The 26,921-nt window shown below is 38.1% G+C and overlaps 5 protein-coding genes across 8 annotated transcripts; 2 read left to right on the plus strand and 3 right to left on the minus strand.

The window, feature by feature from the left end:
- Positions 2,651–3,963, minus strand: LOC109725615 (protein ROOT INITIATION DEFECTIVE 3-like). The gene is made up of 2 exons (XM_020254854.1): positions 3,731–3,963; positions 2,651–3,638 (listed from the first exon to the last, which is right to left on the minus strand). The coding sequence occupies exons 1-2, from the start codon at positions 3,961–3,963 to the stop codon at positions 2,651–2,653; spliced, it is 1,221 nt and encodes a 406-aa protein (XP_020110443.1).
- LOC109725722 (indole-3-glycerol phosphate synthase, chloroplastic) lies at positions 4,144–8,283 on the minus strand. Its single transcript, XM_020255037.1, has 10 exons — positions 7,951–8,283; positions 7,070–7,327; positions 6,792–6,968; positions 6,121–6,195; positions 5,957–6,001; positions 5,554–5,718; positions 5,278–5,356; positions 5,016–5,098; positions 4,588–4,656; positions 4,144–4,395 (listed from the first exon to the last, which is right to left on the minus strand). The coding sequence occupies exons 1-10, from the start codon at positions 8,119–8,121 to the stop codon at positions 4,306–4,308; spliced, it is 1,212 nt and encodes a 403-aa protein (XP_020110626.1). The 5' UTR covers positions 8,122–8,283; the 3' UTR covers positions 4,144–4,305.
- On the plus strand, positions 9,180–13,675 carry LOC109725721 (ribulose-1,5 bisphosphate carboxylase/oxygenase large subunit N-methyltransferase, chloroplastic). The gene is made up of 12 exons (XM_020255036.1): positions 9,180–9,546; positions 10,207–10,370; positions 10,518–10,601; positions 10,694–10,751; positions 10,882–10,935; positions 11,133–11,204; positions 11,472–11,552; positions 11,785–11,957; positions 12,115–12,217; positions 12,298–12,429; positions 12,694–12,816; positions 13,277–13,675. Exons 1-12 carry the CDS (start codon positions 9,373–9,375, stop codon positions 13,361–13,363), a joined length of 1,305 nt encoding a protein of 434 aa, XP_020110625.1. The 5' UTR covers positions 9,180–9,372; the 3' UTR covers positions 13,364–13,675.
- Positions 14,324–18,349, minus strand: LOC109725723. 3 transcript variants are annotated; one of them, XM_020255039.1, is made up of 5 exons: positions 18,172–18,349; positions 17,982–18,084; positions 17,176–17,568; positions 16,169–16,306; positions 14,324–15,187 (listed from the first exon to the last, which is right to left on the minus strand). In XM_020255039.1, exons 1-4 carry the CDS (start codon positions 18,273–18,275, stop codon positions 16,178–16,180), a joined length of 729 nt encoding a protein of 242 aa, XP_020110628.1. In that variant the 5' UTR covers positions 18,276–18,349; the 3' UTR covers positions 14,324–15,187; positions 16,169–16,177. The 3 variants fall into 3 exon arrangements, with proteins under 3 accessions (XP_020110628.1, XP_020110627.1, XP_020110629.1); XM_020255038.1 differs by having other exon boundaries at positions 14,324–15,211; XM_020255040.1 differs by having other exon boundaries at positions 14,346–14,976.
- Positions 21,503–26,714, plus strand: LOC109725724 (calcineurin B-like protein 3). Of its 2 annotated transcripts, none has more exons than XM_020255041.1 (9): positions 21,503–21,604; positions 22,790–22,938; positions 23,281–23,363; positions 23,608–23,667; positions 23,823–23,931; positions 24,038–24,090; positions 24,207–24,287; positions 25,416–25,528; positions 26,470–26,714. In XM_020255041.1, exons 2-9 carry the CDS (start codon positions 22,821–22,823, stop codon positions 26,525–26,527), a joined length of 675 nt encoding a protein of 224 aa, XP_020110630.1. In that variant the 5' UTR covers positions 21,503–21,604; positions 22,790–22,820; the 3' UTR covers positions 26,528–26,714. The 2 variants fall into 2 exon arrangements, with proteins under 2 accessions (XP_020110630.1, XP_020110631.1); XM_020255042.1 differs by having other exon boundaries at positions 21,510–21,609.

A 26,921-nucleotide genomic window follows, 5' to 3' on the forward strand; every position in this document is an offset into this window, starting at 1 on the left:
TCAGTTGAACTCAGTTCACAAAAACAGGCACATAGAGAAGATGTTTTTCTTTACTTATTTCTCCAAACCAAAAAACAACTCAAAGTGTTCATGTATACATGAAGTTCATTAATTATCATCTCAACTGATTAATGCTTTTAATCCACATGTAGATATTCTACATCTCGACAATTAATAGCGCAAGAAAATGTAGTTTTAGTAACTGAAATTTTAAAAATTAATCTATAAACATCACTATCCATACAAACCAAACTTGGGCATTATGATACAAAGAAACATTTCATTATGGTTACATATTTATAGCAATGCGTAACAAAACATCGATCCTTATAATTCTGGGTAGTTCTCTCCACCCCAACTCCCTTAACAGAAGAGTGATTAATTTAGATGAGCCAACAACACTTGTGCAAAATTTATATTAGCCTGTTGTATTCAACCTGCAAAATACAAAACCAAAAGAGAAGAAGAAGAAGTTAATAGAGAATTATAATGATAAATTATAACTTGTAATGGAGACTAATGAGAAAATATAATTAAATTAAGCACGTTGCTAAGTCATATAATAAGCTGATAAATGCAATCATTTATGCCATTCAAGAGAGAGAGAGAGAGAGAGAGAGCTTAAGATAAGAATATAAAATGGCAAGTATGCGACTAATTGCATGGATGAGAGAGAGACAGAGAGAGAGAGAGAGAGCTCTTAAGTTAAGAATATAACATGGCAAGTATGAGACTAATTACATGGATGATAGAGAGAGAGAGAGAGAGCTTAAGTTAAGAATATAAAATGGCAAGTATGCGACTAATTACATGGATGAGAGAGAGACAGAGAGAGAGTAAGTTAAGAATCTAAAATGGCAAATATGGATGTGCATGAGACTAAGTACATGGATGTGCTTGAGAGAGGAAGCAAAACCCTAGAGAGATGGCAATGACAGATAGAGCAGAGAGCACACCCCCAACAAGAGTGAAGTACTACTCCAAAATCTTTTCACCAATGTGGGGTTGTGCTCTCTCTCTTCTGTCACCACTTCCATTTTATGGTCTCCCTCTCCACCATGCATCCCCCCAGGCCCCTCCTAATGCACTCTCCCCTTACCAACTTACCATGCATGATTTCTCCAAACACACACACACACACACACACACACACACACACACACACACACAAAAAGAAGAACAACTTAATGAAAATGATGAACAACATACGTATGCGGAGATCACCGCAAATAAAGCCAATAGAAAATTCCTCTTCTACCATGAAGCTAAGATGCAACATAACCCAATATTACATATCCATAATGTATATTATTACACTTTTAACGCATCAAAACAACATGTTATTCATATTAACTGTTTTAGATTGAACCCCATGAAAATATTTATACAACATCACTAAAAAAACACACACAAATTATAGAGAGAGAGAGAGAGAGTGTGTGAGAGGGAGAGAGCTAGAGAGAGATATTAGAGAAGGGAGACCAACATAAGCCGCATATATATAGAGAGAGAGAGAGAGAGTGTGTGAGAGGGAGAGAGCTAGAGAGAGATATTAGAGAAGGGAGACCAACATAAGCCGCATATATATAGAGAGAGAGAGAGAGACGTTCTCAATAACAATGCGCAAGTGACCGGCTATTGCCGGTCAGGTGGTCCATCCGTACCACACTTAATATAGTGAGTGACCTGCTGTTGCAGGTGGAGCTTGGCTAGAGATTCTCACCGTAATAAGCTAGTAGCTTAATTGAACACGGTTGGGAAACAAAAACTATTCCCTGCACCCTGTGTATCCATACACCTCATACACCACACAAATATTCGATAATCAATGTATTAAAAGAATAAAAGCATCAACCAGTACCAAAAAAAAAATCAACAGCAAATTTAATTTATAAAATAAAATATTTGTTGGGAACTTTTTGGGATATTATATATAATATATATATACGCAGGGTGCATGGGACTATTTCTTGTTGGGTGCGTTTAATTCGGTTGCTATAACGGCTATGGGCTCGTGTCAGGCTCGACTCTGACTCGAGCCGTTTTGAATTGGAATGTTGAAAGGGAAACGTGAGAGGGGGTCGCACACGTATTAAATGCGCGGGGCGTACGTTGTAACGTTTTCTAAGGTTGGTGTTGTGACGTTGACCGGGCCATAGCAGGTTGCCACGTGTGAGTCTCTTTCCGAGTGAACTGTCGCTTTCCTATTGGTGGCGATGTGGTCGTGCGAGATGTGAACGCACAACCGTTGGATTCCGGAGGTTAGCGCTGAGCCGTCCGATCGGAATCACGCATTTTGCTTTGCCTAGCTGTAAATTCAATGTAGTTGAAGTCTAATTTTTGGTCAGATGACAGAAAATACGTCGCGTGGACACGGATAAAATTTTTTATGATCGGCACGCATTGACACGGTCCGCCACGATACCGTGTCATATTATGTCAGTAAATTTTCGGCATGATCCTATACCACGATACTTAAATTTTTGGTCGTAAGAGAATATGTTGTGGTATACCGGACATAATATTACTTGCAAAAAAAATTAAAATTTTTTATTAATTTCAAAAGGAGTCTCGGATTGGAGACCTAAACTCAGAAAAAGATTGAGAAAATTGGGGGCCAACTTTGCAGTTAAGCCCTTGTACTTACTGGTTAATGGTTATTACCACCCCCAGCCTCTCTAAGAAAGAGAACCAATAACCTCCTATACACATCCATAGCATCCTCAGCCAAATCCAACCCCCTGTTCCTCCCCTCTCTCACTTCACTTAACCTCTTTTCCAGTTCCCACACCTCACTTCCCTTTCTCTGCAACTCCCTTTCAGCAAAACCACTTACAACTGGAACTCCACTTCCACCAACACCATGAACTCCACTTCCCCTCACCACAATGAGATCACTAACACTCCCCCCCTGAACACAAAATGTGCTAATCATCAATCCACTCTTCACTTCCCATATTTTTACGGCTCCGTCGTCGTACGCTGTTACTATGTTCTCGTTGTCATTCGCCATGACCATAGCCATAACCTCACCGCCGCTACTATGCGGAGATTCCCAAATAACCCTTTTTGTAGGTTCTTTTACTCTTTCCTTTATTAATGGCACGACATATACCTTTCCGTCTGATCCACCGGTGTAGAGTTGTGAATCAATTGGGTCTGTTGTAACACACCAGAGACCGCACGGGAACGTTAGGGTTCGCATGCGGACCCCGTCGGCGAGCCTCCACATTTTGCACGTGCCGTCGAGCGAGCTCGAAACTATCGCGGCGTTGCAGCCTCCAGGGCCTGATGTAATGCATGTGATCGGTGCGTCGTGCGCCGATATCGTGTATAACGAAGTAACTTCGACGGCGGGGTCTTCATCTAGGAGATGGATTATCGGGAACACCGCAATCGTGCCATCATCGGATGCGGATATGAGGAGGGAGCCGTCGTCATTGACAGCAAGGCACGAGACGGAGTGGGTGTGAGCGGTGAAAGGGCGACAGAGATCGCCGGATGGGAGGGAGAGGACGTGGATGCGGCCAGAGAGGCCGCCACAGAAGAGGTGGTGAGGAGGCCCATCAGGGGTGGCGGCAAGGGGTGCGACAGGCTCAGGGACGGGGAGGGAGAGGGCCGGGGCGGGGGACCACCAACTGTAGAGGCGGACGGAGNCCCATCAGGGGTGGCGGCAAGGGGTGCGACAGGCTCAGGGACGGGGAGGGAGAGGGCCGGGGCGGGGGACCACCAACTGTAGAGGCGGACGGAGCAAGCGGCAGTGGATGGCGATATGTGGGAGGCTGCGATCAGCTGAACGGAGCGGGGGCCGACGAGTGCGAGGCCATTGCGGGGAATTGTGGCAGCGGCAGTCGCAGTAGAGAAGCGGGCGAGCGGGGGGCCAAAGGAGAAGGGGTCGTGGGCGGTGATGGGGCCGTCGGGAGAGGCTACGAGGACGATCTCGGTGCGGGACGAGGTCGACATTAATGGTGGGTGTTTTTTCTTTTCCTTTGAGATACTAAGGTTGGAACAAGATGAGATTGATGCATGTATGGTGTGGGTTAAAGGTAACGGTCGCTGGAGCAGATTCAAACTTTTTGAGTTTGGCTTTATCAAGCAATTTTTACAAGAAAGACCCCGTGGTATCTCTCGATTGCGGTAACATGAGTAAACCAATTTAAGAACCACTATGTATGTAAATAAAAGTTAACACCATAAATGATCACAACATCAAACAAGTAAATGATCCGCGATTATGAAGTTTTCATAAGAATCTATGCGTCCAAAAAAGAGGAAAAAAAAAAACTACGCCGCATAGTTTTCGATTCAAACACTCGAGGATATGTCTTTACCAAAAAGTCCAGCAATTGCTTTGCCTGGATCTTCCTGTTTGATGAGAGATTCCCCAACCAAAACCTACAATTGCGAAATAAGATGGGTCACCGATTTATCGGTTTTAACATGAAGCTATAACATTGGTTCTTGCTAGAAAACGGTAAAAGTTCAATATAAAATAGCTTTTTTTAAGTATGTTCAGGAACAAGGATGGTGATTGCTACATAATAGGAGAATACAAGTCGAAAATGATAATTTCTTGTCTCTACTTACTGCTTTAACCCCGGCATTTTGAACGTACGATACATCCTCGGGAGTAAACAGTCCGGATTCTCCGACAACCTGAAATATATCAGATAATGCCCTCAGAAACGAAATCCTTATGTACTCCCATGCTAATGCTCGACAACAACTCCACTGTAAGGAGTGTATTTAGTGGCAATGTGCGTACAAATCTAGGTAGTTTTGTCGAAGTAGAACTTCAACTTATACATTGATAATATCCCAATGACTTTTGCTAAAAGATACGGCAAAAGGGCAAAATAATACCAGATTATAAAAGATCGTCTATTGAAGAAAATTTACTGCATTTAATTTAGTGCGAAACAGACAGAGTAAGACAGCATCCACAGACAAAACCTCCATAGCTTTAGCAAAATGATCATGCATGATGCCATTCATGAAGGTCAAAATCTACTTACAATTATGTCTCTTTCGGCAATAATGCCACCACGCTCTCCCTCCAAAAGCCTTTTGGTGTTTGAAATATCGACCTCAAAAGTTTCTGCCAAAAATCAAATATTTGTTCACCGTTGAGTTCACAGAAGTTTTACTAGGGCGCATCACTGTACTCTTTTGTTATCGAAAAAAATTGTGGAAAGGCAAAATTTAAAGCATGATCAAACTGAGATGGTCATGGAGGGAGCAAAAGAAATCTTGATGCTTGCAAATGAAAAAACACACCTAGGTTGCGATTATTGATACCAATGAGCTGGATCCCATCTATGCCCAACACACGGTCCATTTCCCTTTCGTCATGCACCTAAAAGTAATAACAGGATTCACTTTAAACAAAATATCTTTATAACAACTATAAAGTAAAAGAATAATAATAGAACTATATTTTTTGTTTCTAGTACGAGACTTGCATTCAAGACTAGAATAATGTTTGCATTGCTTAATTAAATGCAGTAAACAGAAGCAATAAGCACAAAATACAGCCGTCGAAATATAGCAGACCTCAACCAAAGCTGCTAGACCAAGCATTCCGCATATTTTAGTCAAATATTTGATATCAAGATCAGGCAAGACAGCAGCAATTAGGAGGATCGCATCCGCACCCTTACACCGTGCGTAGTAAATTTGCCAGGCATCAATTATGAATTCTTTGCAGAGGAGAGGGCACTGCATTATATCAACAACTTCAGAAGCTCAAATTTAGTATATTTAGGGAAAATACAAGAAAATTGACTGTTTGGATATTCATAGGTAGATACATCAACAACTGTTAAAAAATTCGAAACTACTATTATTCTCCAAAAGTTGAAGCTGGCAGACAACAGTATATTTTATATATTTATATTGAACAGCAAAAGGCATTGAAGCAAACATAGTTGCTAACTGTCGAAACGATTAAACAAACCTTAACTCCTGCTTTGCGTATGGCCTCAAGATTTTCAAAGCTTCCCTGGAGGAAAAGCAGACAAATATGCAGAACGTTCAATCAAGTGAATATGACCAAATTCAATTTCTGATAGATGTTCTAAACTCTGAGTAAAACCAGAACTTCAAAACTTAAATGCTTACCTGAAAATACTTTTCATCGGTGAGGACACTTAGGCATGCTGCCCCATTTTTCTCATAAGCTTTAGCTATATGAACCTGTTTTTGGCCTTACCATTAGCTGGCAGCATTTAAATTCACAAGGTAAAAAAACTTAATGCTCCTTCGAAAAGCAGATCCTACGTTGCGAGGAGCCAAAGCAGTAGGCAGAGAAGCACAGATATGTTAAATTTATGCAAACTACAGATATTGTCAAAGCTTCGTGTTTTGTTTTGATGCTTGCGGCCCTAGATATCTAATATTCCACATCTGTAATGTATGGGCGCTTTAGAGATATAATTTAACAGGAAAGGGCCGATTCGCTCACAGCAATATAGCTATACAAATGCAAAATGAACCTACAAATCATATTAGTTATGCATTACAGTACAATACTTGCATCATGTTGAAAATTCCAGCCAAATTGCCATGAAAAAATTCATAAGATTTGTTTAGCAATAATATAAATGATATACGAAACAGGCAATTACGATGACCTAATAATTGAAAAAGAAATGAAGTATTGCAGCATGAATTTATAATACTTCATAAAATGTATAATCTCAGTTTAAGGAACAATACTGTTGTTATTTCAGAATGTACACGTTGAAACACACCTTCCGTAACCGTGCAAAGGACTAAAGGAGCAAACTTACAGGATCAAAGTCCTCCCTGAGAACACCTTTGCTTGGAGAAGCCTTTTTCACCTCAGCTATCAAAGCGGGCATTCCTGTCCGATTATACGAAGCCTTCAGAGCCCCAATGAAGTCTCTAACAGGAGGAGCTTCTTCAAGAGCTTTCTTCAGTACAGATAATGGCTTCCTTTCTTTTATCTAGAAAGCAATCAAAAAAAAGAACCGAATACAAAACTCTTCAACCCAGGATTCAAGAAATAACACTCAAATATATATTCACAAGTAGGACCAGAACATGCCTGCTGAACTTCCACGTCCTTGTCCCAGATAATTTTCTCTAAAATGTTTTGTGGGGTGTTCCCCTCGTTCTCTAGACGGAATTCAAATGGCCCAACCATGTGGGTAGGCGGCCCTGTTAGAGGCCGTCTTCTGATTCTTATTCCATGCTTTGCTGCAGCGTCATCTACTGACTCCCCAGTATCCCACCCATTGTCTGCGGTCGAGCTTGTTATGTCATCACTATTGGAAGTAACGGTGACGTTTGAATCTTTGGACACCTAAAGAAAAGCCCACAAAAAATGCATAATTAGTGTCAAACTTTGTAAAAAGAAAATTACCATTCTCAGTTGATTATTCAATATAGATGTTGGATATGACAATACTATAACAACAAGAGAAAGTATACAAATGCTTTTCGTCTTATTTTTTGCATCAAATCCAATGCTGAACATTTTGTTGCATATTGCATCTTGAATGAAAAATGCTTTCTTTCCAATTTATTATCACAAAGGCAATACATTTCAGCTAATGAAACGGAACATAACATTTCATTTTTGCACAAAAGGTGTGTCGCATGCCGCTAAATTCACACATATATTACATGCACAAGTACATGCACGAACACATAATCTTAAATTAACACAAGGAATCAACACAAACTCCTCCAGATTACCCCGACAAGTTAATTATGCCCACTCATCACCGTAAAACTACATTATAATCTTAAATTAACACAAGGAATCAACAAAGAGCTATTCCAAAACACCCTATCACCATAAATTTGGAGCATAAACAGTTTGATTCAAACATTTCTAACTAATAAAACACCAAATCCGATACCCGACTGAAATTAAACTACGAATAACCAAAAGGAAGAACTTATAGGGAGCAAAAACCAAACCTTCTCGGCACTGGCGCAGCGTAGAGGGCTCGGGTTCGGTTTCCCCCTTCCGATCATTTGGATCCCCAAAGTCCGATCCCTGGCGATGAGATTCCTCGTGCTCCTCGGGGCGAAGAGGCCCGGATTCGAAACCCTAATCCTCGGTGGGGCTCTAATGGCGATCCCCTCCATCTCTCCGCAAGCGTAGAGGGAGAAGAGGAGGAGGAGGTCGAAGCCACGGCTATATATCTATCGCTTCGCTTCGCCCTAGTGAGCCCGCACGTGAACTCGGCACTGACCTTTGATTCGGCGCCGGTTATAAATACGGCGACGATTTCGACCGCTGTCATTTGCCGTCCTTTAAAAATAAATTTCTGCAACTCGAGGCTTCTCATCGCCGACTTCAATATAACGACATTCATCAGGGCATGCATTAACATAAAACTGTACGGACACTCTTGACAAATTCTACCTCATTTGCAATTGTAACATATTTTTTAAAAAACTTATTATTGATTTTTGCAAGCATTTAACGCAACAAGCATTATTCTCGATGTCTAAAAATATTTTCTTAATCCGACAATCAGTGAGATAAATTATTAATAAAAATTTTTAATATATATCAGCACAGAGAATATTTTAGTGTAATAATAAGATAAGAATATAATAAACAATCAACATATATTAATATAGATATTTTTTATGAAGGATATATATTTGTCCAGTAAATTTGACAATAATTTAGTACAACGGTATTTAAATTTTTTTTTTTTAACCTTCTTTATTTAGTGGAAAGATGAACTTGATATATGGGTGGACAAGCAACGACCTCATAGGGGGCGGAAAAAAAAAAAAAAAAAAAACTGCTTGATTCTTTAGAGAGAGGCGACTCCAAAGATTCAAAGCTACTTAATTTTTAGAAGCTTACCAACAAAGGGGTCCGGCCGGTCGTTCTAAATATCACTTCGTTACTGATCTCCCAAATTATCACCAGCGTGCTAACAGCACGGTTATTCTAAATTCTTATTTATTAGTATAATTTATCTATTATTATTTTAAAATTTATTATTGAGCCTAAAACAGAGAGGGTGGTTAGAATCGCACTCCTCTCCCGCCATTAAACGAGAGGATAAGGTTCTCTCTCTCTCTCTCTCTCTCTCTCTTTACTGAAACAGTAAATACTCACCTTCATCTCCTCCTCCTCCTCCTCCTCCTCCTCCCATGGCCGATCCTTCCATATCCCTCCTCCGCACCTCCTACCACCTCCTCCCCCCAAACCCTTCCCCTCCTCCCCTTCCTCCTCCTCCGCTCCTCCGCCTACCCCCCACCCTCCGCCGCCGACGCCTCAGCTGCGCCGCCGTATCGGCCTCCCCATCGGCGGCGGTGGCGGCGGGGGAGGGGGAGGGGGATGGGTCGATAAGGTGGGGGTGCGAGATCGAGTCGATGGAGAGCGCGGGGGCGCTGCAGCGGTGGCTCTCGGCGTCGGGGCTCCCCCAGCAGAAGATGGCGATCCGGCGCGTGGAGGTCGGGGAGAGGGGGCTCGTCGCGCTCAAGAACATCCGCAAGGGGGAGAAGCTCCTCTTCGTCCCTCCCTCCCTCGTCATCTCCCCTGATTCGGTGCGCCCCGCCCATTTTTTGTAATCGTAGCTTCTCCCTTCGTAATTCCGTTTCTTTGTTATCGTCCTTGTAATCGTAGCGTTTAATTTAGTTAAAGCGTAAGTCAATCTATAGACATCTTATATACTTCAGATTACTCAAATCAAAGTAACTAATCGATATGTTACGTAGTAAAATCGAAGCTTTTACCTTTTGTTTTTATTTTTTTGCCGACACCTGCTTAGTTTGCGTTGGTTTGATTCAAAAACAATTTCGGTCAATTAAGTTAGAAACTTGCTAATTTATATACTATTTCGTCAAATTTAATGGCTCTTAACTGATTTTCAGTAGCTTAAAAAAGCCACTAAATAACCATGTTATATATATGCTGATTACCCCATGAAGGACTACATTCATAGTCCCAGAAATGCTATTAATATCAGATGTCTTAAGCTTCTCTTATCAAATTCACTTTGTTAAGGACATCACTAGATTGTAGGCTCAAAGTTCACTAAGCTTTTGATTCATGTATGATTTAAGGTTAAGGAGAACTCTGACTAACTGTTATGAGGCATTTAACATTAAACTTCACTGGCACATCTTTCAATCGAACTCAAACTAAACGTATCTTTTTGCTTGCTAGTAGGCAAGCTTTTAGAAGTTTTCGATGTTAACCTGCAGGAATGGAGCAGCTCAGAAGTAGGTAATGCGATGAGGAGACACTCAGTACCAGATTGGCCGCTGCTCGCAACTTACCTGATAAGCGAGGCGAGTCTCAGCAGCTCTTCACGATGGAACAGTTATATCGCAGCCTTACCTCGACAACCTTACTCGCTTTTATACTGGTATAGCCAAACTTCCTATTCGCCTACTACTTGAGAATTTGAAGAGAGAATGGTTGATGAGGCAAGAAATATTTTAGTGTTCTTGCTCTCACTTATTAAGGATTTACTCTCAGATTTCTCCCCTACAGCTGCTATATATCATTGCAGGACTCGCTCCGAGCTTGACACATTCTTGGTAGCATCGCCAATTAGGAAAAGAGCCATTGAAAGGATAACCGATGTTACAGGAACGTAAGTAACTCTCCTTCTTTTCTTTGTTATTGCATTTGCTTTGGAACATTAGAACCAGCTCTGTGTTTGGTTACTTTGGTATACTTTTGCAGGTTCATTGATTTAAAGGAGAGAATATTTTCCAAGCATCCAGATCTGTTCCCTGAGGAGGTAGTTTTCTGAAGAAGGCTGCTGTTCAGTATGCAAACTGTTGAGACAGTTAGACCTGTTTATAACTTGCGAACATTAAATTTAGGAATTACCTATATCTAGACTCTGATGAAGTTGTAATCACTCTCAGGTGTACAACATGGAAACATTTAGGTGGTCCTTCGGCATTCTCTTCTCACGGTTGGTGAGTAAGCTTTTTATGAGTGATCCAGTAATTGGGTGATTTGTACTTCTCCAGATTGTAATTTCGTTCTCCTTGGTCTAATCTGGACTTGGGCTTTGTTCTCAGTGTAGATTTCTGACTCCATCATGGTCTTAGTGCCAACTTGTTTATTTCTAGTTAGTTATAAACTTAATTGGATATTTACTGTGGCAACACAGGTTCGCTTGCCATCTATGGATGGAAAAGTTGCATTAGTTCCTTGGGCCGACATGCTTAATCATAGCTCTGAGGTATCAAGTTACATTTTTTTGAAAAAATTGACGTCGGGCAGTTGGATTCTTGGATTGCCTGTATATCAAATTTTATCATTTCCGGACTTACCTACATGTTCTTGTTCATATTTACTTCACGTGTATATCTGTAGCTTGGTATAGATAGAGCTGTAAGTTTGTTCTTTGAGTGTAAGCATTTGCGAGATAGACAGAAGACAAACTTACTAATTTGAACTTACTATTTTGAATATCTTTCAGCTTAGATAATTTATATGAATGGTCTAGGTGGAAACATTTTTGGACTATGACAAGTCATCACAAGGAATAGTTTTCACGACCGACCGCTCATATCAACCAGGTGAGCAGGTAAATTTGTTCATTGTTCTTTATTTTAAGTAATTTTCTAAAACAATGTCAAATTTTGTGATCTTGCATATTTGAAAAGGCAAGCAACATAATAAGTTTTGTTGCCAGACTTAAAACCTGTTTAGAAAGTAAAAACTATTTCGAAAGTACTCGTTTATTATTTGTCTTTATCAATAGTTTCGTCTTTGAATATATTTTTCTCAATTTGACTTTTTTTATCCGATCTGTACAGGTATTTATTTCTTATGGTAAGAAATCAAACGGAGAGCTATTGCTCTCATATGGCTTTGTTCCAAAAGAGGGCACAAATCCAAATGACTCAGTTGAGTTGTCAATGTCCGTCGACAAGTCCGATAAATGCTATGAAGCTAAGCAAGAAGCCCTAAAAAAGTATGGTTTATCGACGTAAGTACCGGATATCCGCCCCCACGTAACGCTTGAATCTGTAGGCTGCTATTACCTAAGGACAAATGTTTATCTAAACTTACACAAACATTTACTCCAAACTTGTTTTGCAAATGATGTAATGCTCACCACATTCTCATGTCTTGGTTTTGAGCAGGTCGGAAAGGTTTCCTTTGCAGATCACCGGATGGCCGCTCGAAATGATGGCCTATGCTTACCTTGTGGTGAGCCCGCCCAACATGAGCCGATGCTTCGAAGAGGTAAATCCTGTGAGCCCGCCCACTCGAAATGACGGCTCATGCTGAAAACTCTCTTTGACACCCTGGGCATATTTTTGCAGATGGCTGCTGCTGCATCCAATAAAGGAACTGCAAAGGCTAAACTAAACTATCCTGAATTGGAGGAGCAAACTCTTCAGTTTATCCTGGATTGCTGTGAATCAAGCATATCAAAGTACAACAAATTCATAGAGGTCGAGCTTATTAAACTTTGTTCCGCTCATCGTTCCTAGAACTTCGTCTAACATTAATATGCTTAATTACTTACTGTTAGACACGATTGATTGGAAATTTCTTAATTTGTTGTAAGATATTCGGATATATTGTTAAATTAAACATTACAGTTTTACTTTCTCAAACTTATGCTGCGTGAATTTCACTTTGCGAAAAAGAAGAGAATTTGGTGGTAATATTTAGTGATATTTATTGTGTATATATATATATATATATATATCCAGGGTGGTGCCACCTTCGATTTGATTGCACTGAGTGCAAAGCAAGCCAATAGGAAAGTGCTTCTGAAACAGCTGGCGACAGACCTATGCATCAGCGAGCGGAGGATTCTGTACCGAGCTCAATATGTAAGTGCTACGCCACTTGATCCGCATTTAATTTCCAATATATAAATTTAGCCAACCTAGGTGAAACCACGACGAAGTAATAGTATGTAATTTTTTATTTAGTTGCTTGTTTGGCCTTGCTCGGCGCTCTGACCACCTCTAGTAAAAAGCTTTGAGCAAAATGAAAGGCCTGGAGCTTCCTACTACGGTGGGAAGTTGAAATGAGATTTTTAGTCCAAAAGGCAGAAGCTCCAGTTTAAGGTATTTGATTCCAATATATATAAAAAATACTATTTGAGTAGCAGTTCATAAAATGACAATATACTCTCTAGTAGGACCAAACAAGCCATAAGTAACATACTCAAAATCGGCTTCAAGGAGATGGTGTTGTCTTTACATAAAAGCATTGCGGTTTAAATGTGCGCAAAATTTTCTTTTATCTTTATTTTTCTCTTATCTTTATTTTTCCCACATAATGTAGATACTGCGAAGGAGGTTGAGGGACATGAGGAGCGGCGAACTTAGAGCTCTTACAATATTGAATGGATTTCGAAAGCTATTCAAATAGAAGGTTGAGCTAAAATATTTCTTTTCTTCATTGGGAATCACTAAACACGATGAAGAGTAGCAATGCTTCCTCATTAGTTGTCTCTTTCTTTTGATCTCAAATATTGTACCAATCGAGTTACAGGGAAGCAGCTTCGATTTGTTTATCGCATTTTTTAAGTTCCTGAATCTTATGGAAATTCCCGTCATCCCATGTCCACATATTGGTGTCAAATGTTACCTTTCTGCTGGTATCTGAGGCTTCAGTTGTATTCAAGACACCGCACATGCTCAATCACATGTGAAAATCAGTTATATGTTTCGGTTCTGCATTCTTTTCTGCTGAGACTTTGTGACAACAATTAGATATATGCGACCATGTCGCGATATGCATAGGGTAAACTTCATCCTCCAGTGTTTTTCTTCGCTTACCCTTTGCCACCCTTGATATTTGAAGCTTATATTTTGGTACCTTGTACTTCTGATTTTGTTTCATATAAGAATCTGTTTGGAAGTAAGATAGTAAAATACTACAGTTTACACCACTCTGGGTAAGTTCTCTACCTTTTCTGATGTACAACCCCGAGATCTGTAATTTAATTTCTTCGAGCTTCGAATATTTACCCAGCCAGATCCATTATAATGAACTGAAGGAGAAAGTATATTTGAAATAGGTCATTAAGCTTAATTCCAAGTCCCATTTGCTCCACTAGGGAATTCCTTGCTTAGCATTGCATATGTCTGAGGACTTGGTCTACAATTCCTCTTCTCTAAAAAACGACAACATCTCAGAAAAAACATCAACATGGCCCTTTCATAGCAGGCCATCAATAAGCACTTTCCAAGTGATCTCATCAGAGTTATACTTCTTCAAAGGTGAGTTATAGAACATTGCTTTAGCCTTACCATATTATTATTATCGGTTCATAAAAAGTGGATATTTAAGTAAGTCATACGAATCCGAATTTAAAAGACCAAATAATTTATCTGTATTATAATATTACTGATTTAATAGAATCATAGATTTCATCTTTCCTAATTAATTAATTATCGTATAAAGCCCAAGTCTTAGGAATATAATGATAGAATAATTCCTTAACACACTCCTAATAGCAAAAAAAAACAAAAAAAGATATGGCCTACATTTACCTCCTTGCTTTTCCCGCCAACTCCTCTGTATAAACACGCCTCTCTCTGCCTCTTCACAGCCATCTGGTAGCCCTTCTGCTTCTCCGGCGGCCGCCATCTTACCGACCGTAACTGCTGTAACTGTCGCCCCGTAAATGTTTTCCAAGATCTTCGGAGGCCGTGCCGCCAAATCGAGCGGCGCTCTCCGAAACCCGACGGAGCAGAAAGTCACCGCCTCGTTCCCCGACCGACCCCCGAGCCCGCTAAGAATTATCCATGCCGGCGGTTACGTGGAGTCCTACTACATGGCGACCCCTGCGGTCTCGATAATCGAAAGGTACCCACTGGCGGTGCTGGCGCGGCCCGACGTGTTTCGTCGGCCGTGGGAGGCCGTCGTCCATCCCGACGAGATCTTGAAGCCCGGCGAGAAGCTTTACATTGTGCCACGGCGTACGGTACTAAAGCTGCAGAAGCGCGCTCGGCGACCAAGGGTTTCTCCGCCTCAGCCTGATACAGTTGATGCATCCGAGAGCGACAGCAAGAAAATGAGCAAGAGCGATGACCGCGCCGCACCCGACAAAGCGATTGCGGAAGAAAATGTCAAGCTCAGCAATAGGAGAGTGAGGTTTGCAGGGATGTGGCAGCCGTCACTCGCGGCGATCGACGAGCGATCACCGTTCGTGGAACCGCTTCTTCCTTCGCCGATTGAAGGCTTCATCTGATAGATTCTGATCTTTACGCACTGATTTATATGTCATTTTTATTATACTTATTTACCTCTTTAGAAACTACATTACGTTGATCAGCCAATACAGAAGAGTTGTTTCATAAGCAAACTTAAAATGTTTATCCACTTGAAGCCAAAAATTCTTTCTACTGTATTCGTTCTAGGAATGAATGTTTCCAGCACCAAGAGTTCTTCCATATTCAATTAACTGACCCATTAAATTGTCATAGTTAAGGTTTAATTCTTAATAATGTAATATGAGACACTTACTAGGGTTAGTTCAAGATTATATCCATATTTTCGAAAGCTCCTAATGATATACATATACCTTACTTGTAGTAAGCCCGTTTTGAACCAACCTGACCCGACCGGACCCAACACGACTCAGACTAATCTAAACTAAATACATGACACTATCACAGAAATGGGTTCACCATCTACAGCCCAAGCATTAGATCGTTCTTGGCATCCAAAAGAATGGCTTTTCGAACCACAGTTGGTACAAGTGCTCTTCCTTGGGCCAAAAGAATGGAAAAATTAATTTTCATGTAACTTTTGCACTTATATTAAGCAACCATTCCAAATTTGGACCTATTTGATGCAGTTAAGGAAATGCCAGATTAAAGAGCAAGGAGTGTTTTTATAATATAGCCAAAAAAATATGACATTTTCCTGCAACTTTCGTGGATTGTTGAAGAATAAAGGGAAGAAAAAAAAAGAAAATCAGTTATCTGTGCCATAAACGAGAAGAACCGGAGGAACTGCTAACTCTAAATAAAAGCGAAACTGAGAAAATATTTAGCAACTCAATTGACTAAGTTCTTACTAACTTTTGCAGGAAGATGAGAAACCGTTACAAAATGAGAAAGGTAGAGTATTCCATTGCATATTTACGCTTGAAAACTAGATATCTAGTATTCGGCACAGAACATGCAGGTTTTCGCCATCTCAAAAACGACACTTCAAAATTACCTCAAAAGTTCAGCCATACAATTCACGCCATGGTTCTTGGGCACCCCGCGATTTCTCTAACTTTTTGTCCTGAATGCTTTCTTTGGAGAAGCTCAAATTAGCGCGGCCGGCCAAGAAGTTCCCTATTTCGTAAAGCGCCTGGAACACAAAACAAAAAAAGAGAGGAAAAAAAAAAAATCAACAAATTGCTCCACTAGTGAGGGAAGAACAGACAACTAAAAGTACTTAGGAGGTATAATTATGAACCGTCCCTGTACCGAAATATAAAAATTAAACAACATAGTATGGAATCTTTCCTGCAATTTGAAATTGCATACCGGGCTCCATCTGTAGCCCAACATCTATTTAGTCACATGCTAAGCACAAGACCACTGTCCTTAAAACGACCATTTTAACCCTTTTCCTGCATAGTAACTTTCACTTTCACTTCAATTGGTACAATTGTAAAATGGTCAGTTCAGATGACAATGGTTGCGCATAGAGCCAGGGATTCAATTGCAACATAAAGGAAATTCAGGACTAAAATGTTTGAGTAAAAAATACGTGGACAAAGCGGCAACATCACTAAAGTACAGTACAGTAAACGCTATAACTAGAAATGGCAAAAATGAGGTATAACAGCAAGAAAGTCCTTGACGAGCAGCATGAATAACCTTATGCAGTATACTGCCAATAAAAAGCTTTGAACTAGATATTTGTCAATTCATCTCAATAGTAGTTTAACATGCCGTCAAATGGGCCCCTAGCTCTAGCACAAGGATAATATTAATAAGTCGACTTCATATATGTTGCAGCTAGCAACTGGTTTATTTGCTCAGAGTTCATGCCCTGTTAGGTATCATGTTTAAAATTTTTAAAAGCTAAACCAACTACTAGCTTTCACATGTACAGAGCGAGCTAACTCATCGATGGTATACGGGAACACATTCTAAGGTACACATAGCACTACTCCCAAAACCAAAAAAAAAAAAACTAGCTTCTACCATTACAGAGAATTTTAGTCGAACCTCAAGCTCACGATCAGCAGATCCTTTACTTTGCTGTTCACTGCTCGGAGCAATAAGGAGAACCGTAGGTAATTTTGACACGCGTACAACTTGAACTAAGCAGGCGAGAGGTTCGCTGCGAATTTGAAATGACGGAGGCGGCACGGCAAGTCCAGAAACTAACGTATCAGCAGAATTGTTTGCATCTCCTATTTGAGCTCCATAAATGGTAATTGCCTCTGCTGATTTTGCTCGATGCGCGACTTCATGATCAGCATTTAGAGTTTTTGTGATAAGTGGAAGTATTAGGACCGGAAGATGTGAAAAGTTAGCCCAAGTAATTGATCCAACAATTTCGTTTATCGCACATGCAGCAACAGGAGGTGCATAATTTGGGAGAACCAATATAGAGACCTGGGATTCATTACGCAAAGTTAGGCAAATGTACTATTATTTCTATTAAAAGCGAACTATAAAGTAATTTACTTCTATACGATTTCACAAACAAAATGTACCAATCTACATAAAGCAACATCTTATCATCTCACAAAAAAATAGCTAACACACTGTTTTTTATCAATTATTAGGATACATAAAGCCAAAAATAGACAGTTATTGTCCAAACCCCACCTCCAATCAAACACACATAGACAAATCACTCCAACATCATTAAAATCAATGTTCCCAGCATAAGGTTCCACCAACTATGCACATAACATACAAATCGAATCAATAGATCGATGACACGTTAACTAGTAGATCCTGTACACCTCCGATGCAATGAGATCATCATCATCATCTAGGGTTTTGCGGCGAAGATCACTAACCTGAGGCGATCCGCGGGGATCGACGAAGTGGATCAAATCGCCCGAGGCGCTGGTATCCGTGATGCCGTACTTAGCCAACGAGATCTCGAAGGGAGAGGATTCTCTGGAGGGATCAAGCAAATGAGAGGTCGATCGATCGAGGGCGAAAGGGAGAAGAGATGTAGGGTTGCGAGAGATGTAGGGATCGAACCTCGTGAGGTGGGATTCGGGGGCGGGGCGGAGAGCGTCGGCGAGGGCGATGCCGAACCCGTCGGGGTCGCGGACGAGGACGATCACCTTCGAAGCCACTCTCATGCTTCCTCTCTCTCTCTCTCTCTCTCTCTCTCTCTCTCTCCCTCTCCCTCTCTCGGTTAAAGGAAAAAAAAAAACAAAAAACACAAAAAAGAGTAACGAGAAATGAGTATGCGGAAAATGCTTGTATTAAAGTATATAACAATAATAATTTGGGTGAAAACGTATCCATACTATCCTGAATTTTATTAATAGTATCGAACACTTAGTGTCATCAAATTTTTAATTATTGGATAAAAAAATATATGACTAAAATGATAGTGGTCCCTTGAGATTGAGTAAGTGGTTAGTTGAATAGCATAATCTAACGAATAAAAATGATTAAAAGATAGATCCAACAGTAAAAAAAATTGATACTATCAAAAACTTGATAGTATCGATAGTACAGTAGATGGACTTGTACTATCCCTACATTTTTGTCTAAATTTCTTAAAGTGTCCCGTAAAATGGGTAAACTTCAAATACCACTCCCGTGGTTTAGCATTTTCTCACATTAGTACCATGTGGTTTAAAGTGTATCAAGTTAGTACACTGTGGTTTTATTTTTATCTTTTCGTCAGTTTTTTCGTTAATATTTTGTTAAATTATATACAAAAAACTTCATATATCCCACCTAGATTTATTGAGTATTCACTTCAATACTCTTTAGTTTTAACTTTGTCACTAATTTAACAACAAAATTAGTAAAATCTATAATAAAAAAAATAAAAAATATATATATATGGCACTAAATTGATACACTTTAAACCACATGGTATTAAAGTGAGAAAGTGTGAAACTACAGGAATAATAGTTGAAGTTTTTCCTTATTAAATTTTACACTTTTCAAGTTTGCTATTAGAAATTAAATAAACGAAACCTCTTATTAGTTTGGGGCTTTTTCATGTTACTTTCACTCAATCTCCCTTTTTTAAATATACAAATTATTTATGATGCATAGTACGAAAATTTCTTTGGAACATCTCTTTATAAAGAGATAAAAATGCTACAAGAAAATTATTTTATAATTTTTAATATCTCGAGAGATAACAGCCATTAGTTAAGCATTGCAAATGATTAATCATCCATTTAAGGCTAAAATATATATTAATTAGTACAAATTAGAGGCATAATTTTTCATCGACAAAATCAACCTACACTGAATTACTCGTAAATTTAAATCAAACGAATCGAAATGAGTCGATCTGATTCAATAATTTCGAAAAACGTTAAATAGCAGACAACTAGTCTTACAGCATGTTTATTTCTCCGTAATTGATTTTAAGATGAAATTAATTTTGGGCCGAACAAAAAGTATGGATATTTTTTTTAGTTCATCATTATTTGTTTAATGATAAGTCAATAATTTGGAAGCGAAACTTTCTCCTATTTTGTTATTTAATTGATAAAATATTAATTAATAATAGAAATTTAAAGCTTCACCATTTATTATATTTATATTATTGAAACTTTTCACACAAACACTCCGCATAGGAGACTGTGAAAAAAAATAAAGTTATACCAGTTAATATTGTTTATCATTTTTTTTTTCTCTCCTAATTAACTTTGTCACAATGTCATCTAAGATAAAGCCGATTATAATGTGAGCTAGACTCGTATACTATCGCTAGCACGGAAGCCTTTGTACTATCAAATTATTTTTAATAATATAGCTTCCAAATCGACGATCGACTCCGTTAGATTTGATCTACACTATCAAAAGTATTTGGAAACAAAATTTTATAATTTTTCGGTATAATTTACCTATCAAACGAGTAATCTAAAAATAAACGGCTGAAAAAAAAATCTCATAAAAAATGATCATAAAATATTTGAAATTAAGATCAGAGATATTGATCTTACTCTAAATAGTGAAAAGTATTTTCTATAAGAATTTCATCAGTGTAGATCAAGTCTAACGAAGCCGATCGTCGATTTGGAAGCTGCATCATTGAAAACAACTTGGTACCACAGAGGCCTCCGTGCTACCGATAGTATATCAGCCTAGCTCTTGTAATATTTTCTAAAAAAATAAAATAAGGGAAAAAATTATTTGATGATAAATTGAACAATAAAAAAAATATTTGTAGAAAAAATCACTTCAGCTTTTTCACTTTTTGTGAAACAAATTTAACCACCATCTGTTTATCATGTAATTCCCGTGTTTGTTTATGTCCAAAGTCAAGCTTCACAGAACCCAAAAAAAAAAAAAGCTTTGTAGTCCCAATCATTCTCAAATCATTTTCCCACTGTTACAAATATCAATATTTTAATCCCTCCTTTTATTATTTGGCTAAGTAAATTACGCTTTTAGTCCTCCCCTATAATATTTTAGACTTCAGAATTTAGTTTAATATAATAATTTTTTTTTAATTTAAACTTTATAAGATTATTAAAATTAAATTTTACCATTTAATTTAGTTGACTAAATAGTAATATATTAGTGATATGAAGTGGTATAATATATTAATTATTATCGTATCATTAATCATAATAATATTATAGTATAGTGACCCGCGCGTTATGTCGGGTAGATACTGTTAAAGTAAAAATTTATATAAAAATAAAACTATAATAAAATTAATAATATAGTCTATAGTATACACAAACATTTTTAAAAAATAAAATTATAATAAATTTTTTTTTATTATTTTAATAAAACTGTTAAATTTTATTCAAAAGAAGTTGTATATCATTCAAATGGGCGATTAAAATTTTTTCTATAACACAATAATTAAATGAGAAAAAAAAAGATCTCGCTCTTTCCCAAATTAAGGGGTGAGTATCTGTAGGATATAGTCATGAAAATTAATTTATAAATATACATTTTTGTATTATTTTTACTTTTGCTATGTATCGATATTTAACCAGTTAAATTAGATAGTGATATTTAATTGCTACAAACTAAAAAATTTGGATAAAAAATCATAATAAATTTGAGGACCAAAATATGATGTGACTGTAGTTTGAGCACCAAAATTGTAATTCCACATAGTTTGAGGAGCAAAAATGTAATATAGCCAAAATTATTGCTCAAGTATAAATATCATAACTCCTTGCGGGGGGTGGGAGAGGATCCAAAAAAAAAAGACAAAAAAAAAAAATCATAATAAATTTGAGGACCAAAATATGATGTGACTGTAGTTTGAGCACCAAAATTGTAATTCCACATAGTTTGAGGAGCAAAAATGTAATATAGCCAAAATTATTGCTCAAGTATAAATATCATAACTCCTTGCGGGGGTGGGAGAGGATCCAAAAAAAAAAAGACAAAAAAAAAAAAAAAACATGAATCGGATTCTGTGCTCCCCCTTTCTCCTCCTCCTCCTCTCATGGATTCCCCTGCTCTAAAGGTGAGGTCCCTCTCTCCCCTCTCTTTCTCTCTCAATCTGTAGGATCCTACGAAAACCTACTCTTTGAATCGGTGGGGTTCGTTTCACCCTGAAAATTCGCGAATCGGGAGTGTCGGGATCGGCATCGGGAGCGGATAATGCTTCCGCGGATCATCGAATCGTTTGTGGTTGTTAGTATGAGTTTGATCTGTTTCAATTTGGAAAAAAAAAGGTTTTTTGATCTGTTTCCTGTATGAGATTCTAGGGTTTGCGTCCAAGGCTTGTGGGATCTCATTGATCCTTTTGTTTAGACCGTGTTGCTGTTAGTTTTATGCTCGCGTTGAATAAATTCGGTCGAAGAAATATGAAGAACATTTTGAAATCTACTCTCAGTGTTGCAATGATGAAAAAACTGAGGACTCTACGATTTAGGGCTCTATTGATTTGAAATAAACACTATAGTGTTCATATCATTACTAAAATTGTGTACATGGTGTATTTTTTGACAAGAAGAGCACATTTGGTGGCATTTGCTTGTTTGTTTGTTTTCATTTTTGTGTAATTGGGTGGGTCTGTTTCTGCTATGATTTATGTACCTGCCATTTATGAATTAGTCGTTACACAGTTAACTATTCAGCAGGATGGCCTAAATGTTCATGCGGTTGTATAACTTTGATGTGAATCCTTTCCTCACATTGTCACTAGTAAGAGAATAGGCATGTCGGCTTTCTCTTTATTGTTTTTCTTTCACTTGTGTTAAGGCGAGTGGCATGAATCGTTATGTTAAAACTTCTGTTGCTGAGCTCTTTTAACCCCTAAATTCTCTTTCTGTTAAAGGAACAATAATCTCTTGATTATTTGTGTGCTGTAGTAAGTTCATACTTTTAAGTCACCAGAATTTCATTGCCCATCTTGTTTGAGATTTTGAAATGATCGTTGGAAGTTTAGGCCTTATATGTTTTCTTTCTGATCTAGCCACATTTATATGCATTCCAAGTATGTTAAGTTTTTAACCTCTGTCAAGAAAAATTATGCTTGAGCTGCACGATTGCTGTTCACTTTTGTAAATTCCTTGTGTTTGAGCCGGATTGCTGTTCAGTTTTGTAACATTCTTATGTTTGAGCATAGGTGGAGATAACTATAAAGGATCTTATGATCTTGGTTGAAATAAATGAAATGCTTATTGGTTTCGTCGCCTGGTTGCAGGTATGGAGTATGTTTATGAGCAGCCAATATCATGTTGCAGTGCTTAGAGGGGATCAAGCAACTATTTGTTGTCCTTTTGAAGTGTTGTGATCTCGACAAGCAGCCAAAGGGTCTTGAAGATCCTGAACTTTTAGCAAGGGAAACAGTTTGTATGTTTCGTCCTACTTCCATAAGTTGATATTGAAATTTAGTTGGATGGAAAGATAACATTGTGGGCTTTTATGGCACTTAATCTTTAGTACTGTATTGTAAAGATGCACAGCCATTCCCAAACTGTAATACAAAGAATAATTGAACTTTCAAAATAAAAATGTGCAGGCAAGAAATGGAATGTTTTTTATACATTTTTGCCATAGTTGGCTTTTCCCTCATGTATATTCTTAAATGCAAATAGCTACATTCTTCTGACATCGATTTTGTGCTTTGCACATCATATGCCGTACCTAGGCAATGAACTAGACCAGTTTATAATGATTTTCGTTTTCATGCAGTTAGTGTAAGTGAAATTGAGGCTTTGTATGAGCTATTTAAGAAGATAAGCAGTGCTGTGATTGACGATGGCTTGATTAACAAGGTAAGAGCTTATTTGTGGCATATTGTTTGCTGGCAGAAATTTTGTGAGATAGAAAAAGTTGAGATATTCGTTATATTTTCTTCCTTTCCAGAACTTCATCATATTGGTGCCTCTGCTAAGGGTTGATATTATTTTCTTCCTTTTTTTCCATCTATTCAATTGTTCACCCTTTGAAGTTCCAGATGCTGTTTTGTTCAGTCAGCTTCTTAGCATTCTGTTTTTTACCGTCTCTATCTTGCTGCAGGAGGAGTTCCAACTTGCACTCTTTAAGACTAACAAAAAGGAGAGTTTATTCGCTGATCGGGTATGTCCATACGAGGGACTTAAGATCACTAAAGGGTTTCCACTCCTAGATTGGACCAAACACTAAAAGTTCTCAACAGTGGGGAAATCTCCAGTAGATTTTTATACATTTGCAATTGCTTACAAGAATTTTTTTTTTTATTTTCATTGTTCTAGGTATTTGACTTGTTTGATACAAAGCATAATGGAATTCTAGGATTTGAAGAATTTGCACGTGCTCTTTCCGTATTCCATCCTAATGCTCCAATTGATGATAAAATTGAGTGTAAGTTATAAAATCTTCTAGCTGAGTTTCTCTATACGTTATGCTTATCTTTGTTGGGTGAAAATATGCTGGATGAACATTAGCACTTACACAAGAATGCTTGCAGTTTCTTTCAAATTATATGATCTCAAGCAACAAGGATTCATCGAAAGACAAGAGGTACTTTATGTTGGTTTACCATGTAATTAGCATTCCAGTTTGTAGCAACCAAGGACCATTTTAGTGGACTAGAGTTGTTATTCTTGATCCAATAACTAAATAGCTCTTCATTTCAGGTTAAGCAAATGGTAGTGGCTACACTTGCCGAATCAGGCATGAATCTTTCGGATGAAGTCATAGAAAGTATCATTGATAAGGTGCATGAATCAGTGATTTTATATTCTCGCTTAGTTGATTCTGATTGCATAACTATTGTTGTACAACTGCAGTTAAAGTCTTCATTCTTTTCTTTTATGTTATTATATAATAGGATGGGAACACAAGAAGTTGGTAATGATAGTTAATGCATGTCTAGATGTTTGTGCTGTTGGAGCATGTGACTTTTAGCCACCGTTTGGATTGGGTACAAGAGGGGGGATAAAGGTCTTATCCCCCCTCTTGTGACCTTTATCCCCCCTCTTGTACCCAAACACAAAGTTGGGTGGGTGGAACTATTGTTCCCACCCATACCGGGTTATCTCCTGGTATGGGTGGGAACAACCCAGGGGTGGGAACAAGCTTGTTACCGCTCCTTGTTCCCCTGGTAGGGAGAGAGAGAGAGAGAGAGATTTTTGTTTTAAATTAGAATTTAAATTTTTAAAATTTTAAATTTGTAATTTAAAAATTAGAATTTATAATTTAAAATTCTAAATTTTAAAGTTTAAATTTTAAATTTGATATTTTATATCTTTCAAATTTAAATTTGGTCTTACATTTAAAATTTGAAAATTAAAATTAAAATTTTTAAAATTGAAATTTTGAAACTTAAAAATTTTAATTTTAATTTCAAATTTTAAAATTCAAAAGTTAAAAATTAAATTTTAAATTTAAATTCAAATATAATGAGAGGGGTAATACCATTATTTTCTATTTATAACTATCAACTATTTTTCTTATTCCATCATATTCATCCAAACGCTATTGTTCTTATTCCCGGAAACAACCAAATTTTCATCCAAACACAAAATTGGTTTAGTTCTCGCTTATACCTAAACTTGTACCTTTCCCTGGTATAAGCTAGTTTTTACTTATATCCGAACCAAACAAAGCCAATATTATAGATATCAAGTACTCTTTCCCGAGATTGGGAGTAGTGCAAAGTTGTCCCAAATCAAAATACTGAAAATTTAGTATTTTGGAAAAAGAAACCTGTCTAACAGCCAGATGTTAGACAAGAACTGAATTAGGTGTCATGTCGTGTAACACTGAGTTTAAATTATGTGCTATGTCATCTCGTTGTGCATTTTTCATATTGACCAATAAATATATTCTATTTCTATCACTAGACTTTTGAGGAAGCCGACACAAAGCATGACGGGAAGATCGACAAGGACGAATGGCGCAGTCTCGTCTTGAGACATCCCTCTTTGCTGAAGAATATGACTCTCCAATACCTTAAGTGAGATTCTGTTATCATATACGTTCTTATTTTTAGTTCTTACTTTTATATTATGTTGAATTTTCTTGGAATGAAATGTCAACAACGTGAGCTTTGATTTTCTGAATGTAAACACAAAGTTCCACTGTATTTTTTGAGGCATAGATAACTGGCCAAGGTCTCAGTTGGCATTTCTTAGTTAAATTCCACTGTGGACGTAGTTCACTTGCACACTTTCAGTGTGTTTCAATGTGGTAGAGCTTCTTATCTTTCCACTTCCACAGTAGTACTCCTTCCGGGTGTAGGTTCACCACCATTTGTGAGAGACCTCTGGCAGCGGTGAGTTGACCCAGGAGAGAGGAAGAGGAGAGGAGAGTTGGAGAGAGATTGAGAGTAGAGGGAAGAGGTGGTGGGTGAGATGAGAGTGACAGGTAGAGAGATGGGAAAGGGTGGCAGTAGTCTAACTTGTAGCCTCTCATGCACTTATCAGCTAACTGGACTAAATATGTTTTTTTCCCCTCTTGCATCTTGTAGTTTTTCTTCCATTTATACTTTGCGAGGTTACTTTTTCAAGGATTTCTCAAACTATATATTTATGGTACCTTGGCACCCTCTTTATTTTTCAACTGCTTACATCATATGTATAGATCGGTGCTCAGGGAAGAGGAGGTGCGTGAGAGTGGACAGGCAGAGAGATGGGAAAAGGGTGACAGCAGTTCTCAACTGCTAACGATCATTGACGATTTGTTCACCTTTTTGAACGTTTTACACCATTATTAATTAATCCCATAGTTCGCCATAACCTGTCATGGACTTTATGTTCATTAGCTTCTACATGATTTGTCAGTAGGCATACGAAAATTTTTCTTTTATTCTGGCTCTCTTACATATTTAATCCTATGTGGTGAAATCTTTCTGTTCTGGTAGTATAAATAAAACTATCTGAAATTTTGTTGACACAGGGACATAACTACTACCTTCCCAAGCTTCGTCTTCCACTCTCAAGTCGATGACACCTGACGTTCCCGATCTTCATGCAACTCCAAAAGCGAGCTTTATGTGTTTCTGCAATGGTTTATTAAACTGATTTAGATTGTGCGAGCACCATTAGGTTAGTAAAGTGCGAAGAGAGATTGTGTTCTTTTCTAATTTTCTCCGCAATAACCTTTTTAAGTCTTTGTGGTTTGTATTGTGGGATTATTGTTTCCGTCTTTTTGTTGGTTCTGTAATTTTGTACAAAAAAACTGAATTGTGTCCAGTGGATTGCATTTCAAAGTTCCAAAAAAAAAAAAAAAAAAAAAAAAATGTTATTCCAAGTTGTTGAGGAAAGCACTTCTTCTGCTTTCACAAGCTGTATCAACCTATCCCCCCCCCCCCCCCCCCCCCACATACAAAGTGCTTCACTATTGTGATT

This window comes from Ananas comosus, linkage group 20 (assembly GCF_001540865.1).
Source record: "Ananas comosus cultivar F153 linkage group 20, ASM154086v1, whole genome shotgun sequence".
Classification (NCBI taxonomy): Eukaryota; Viridiplantae; Streptophyta; class Magnoliopsida; order Poales; family Bromeliaceae; genus Ananas; species Ananas comosus.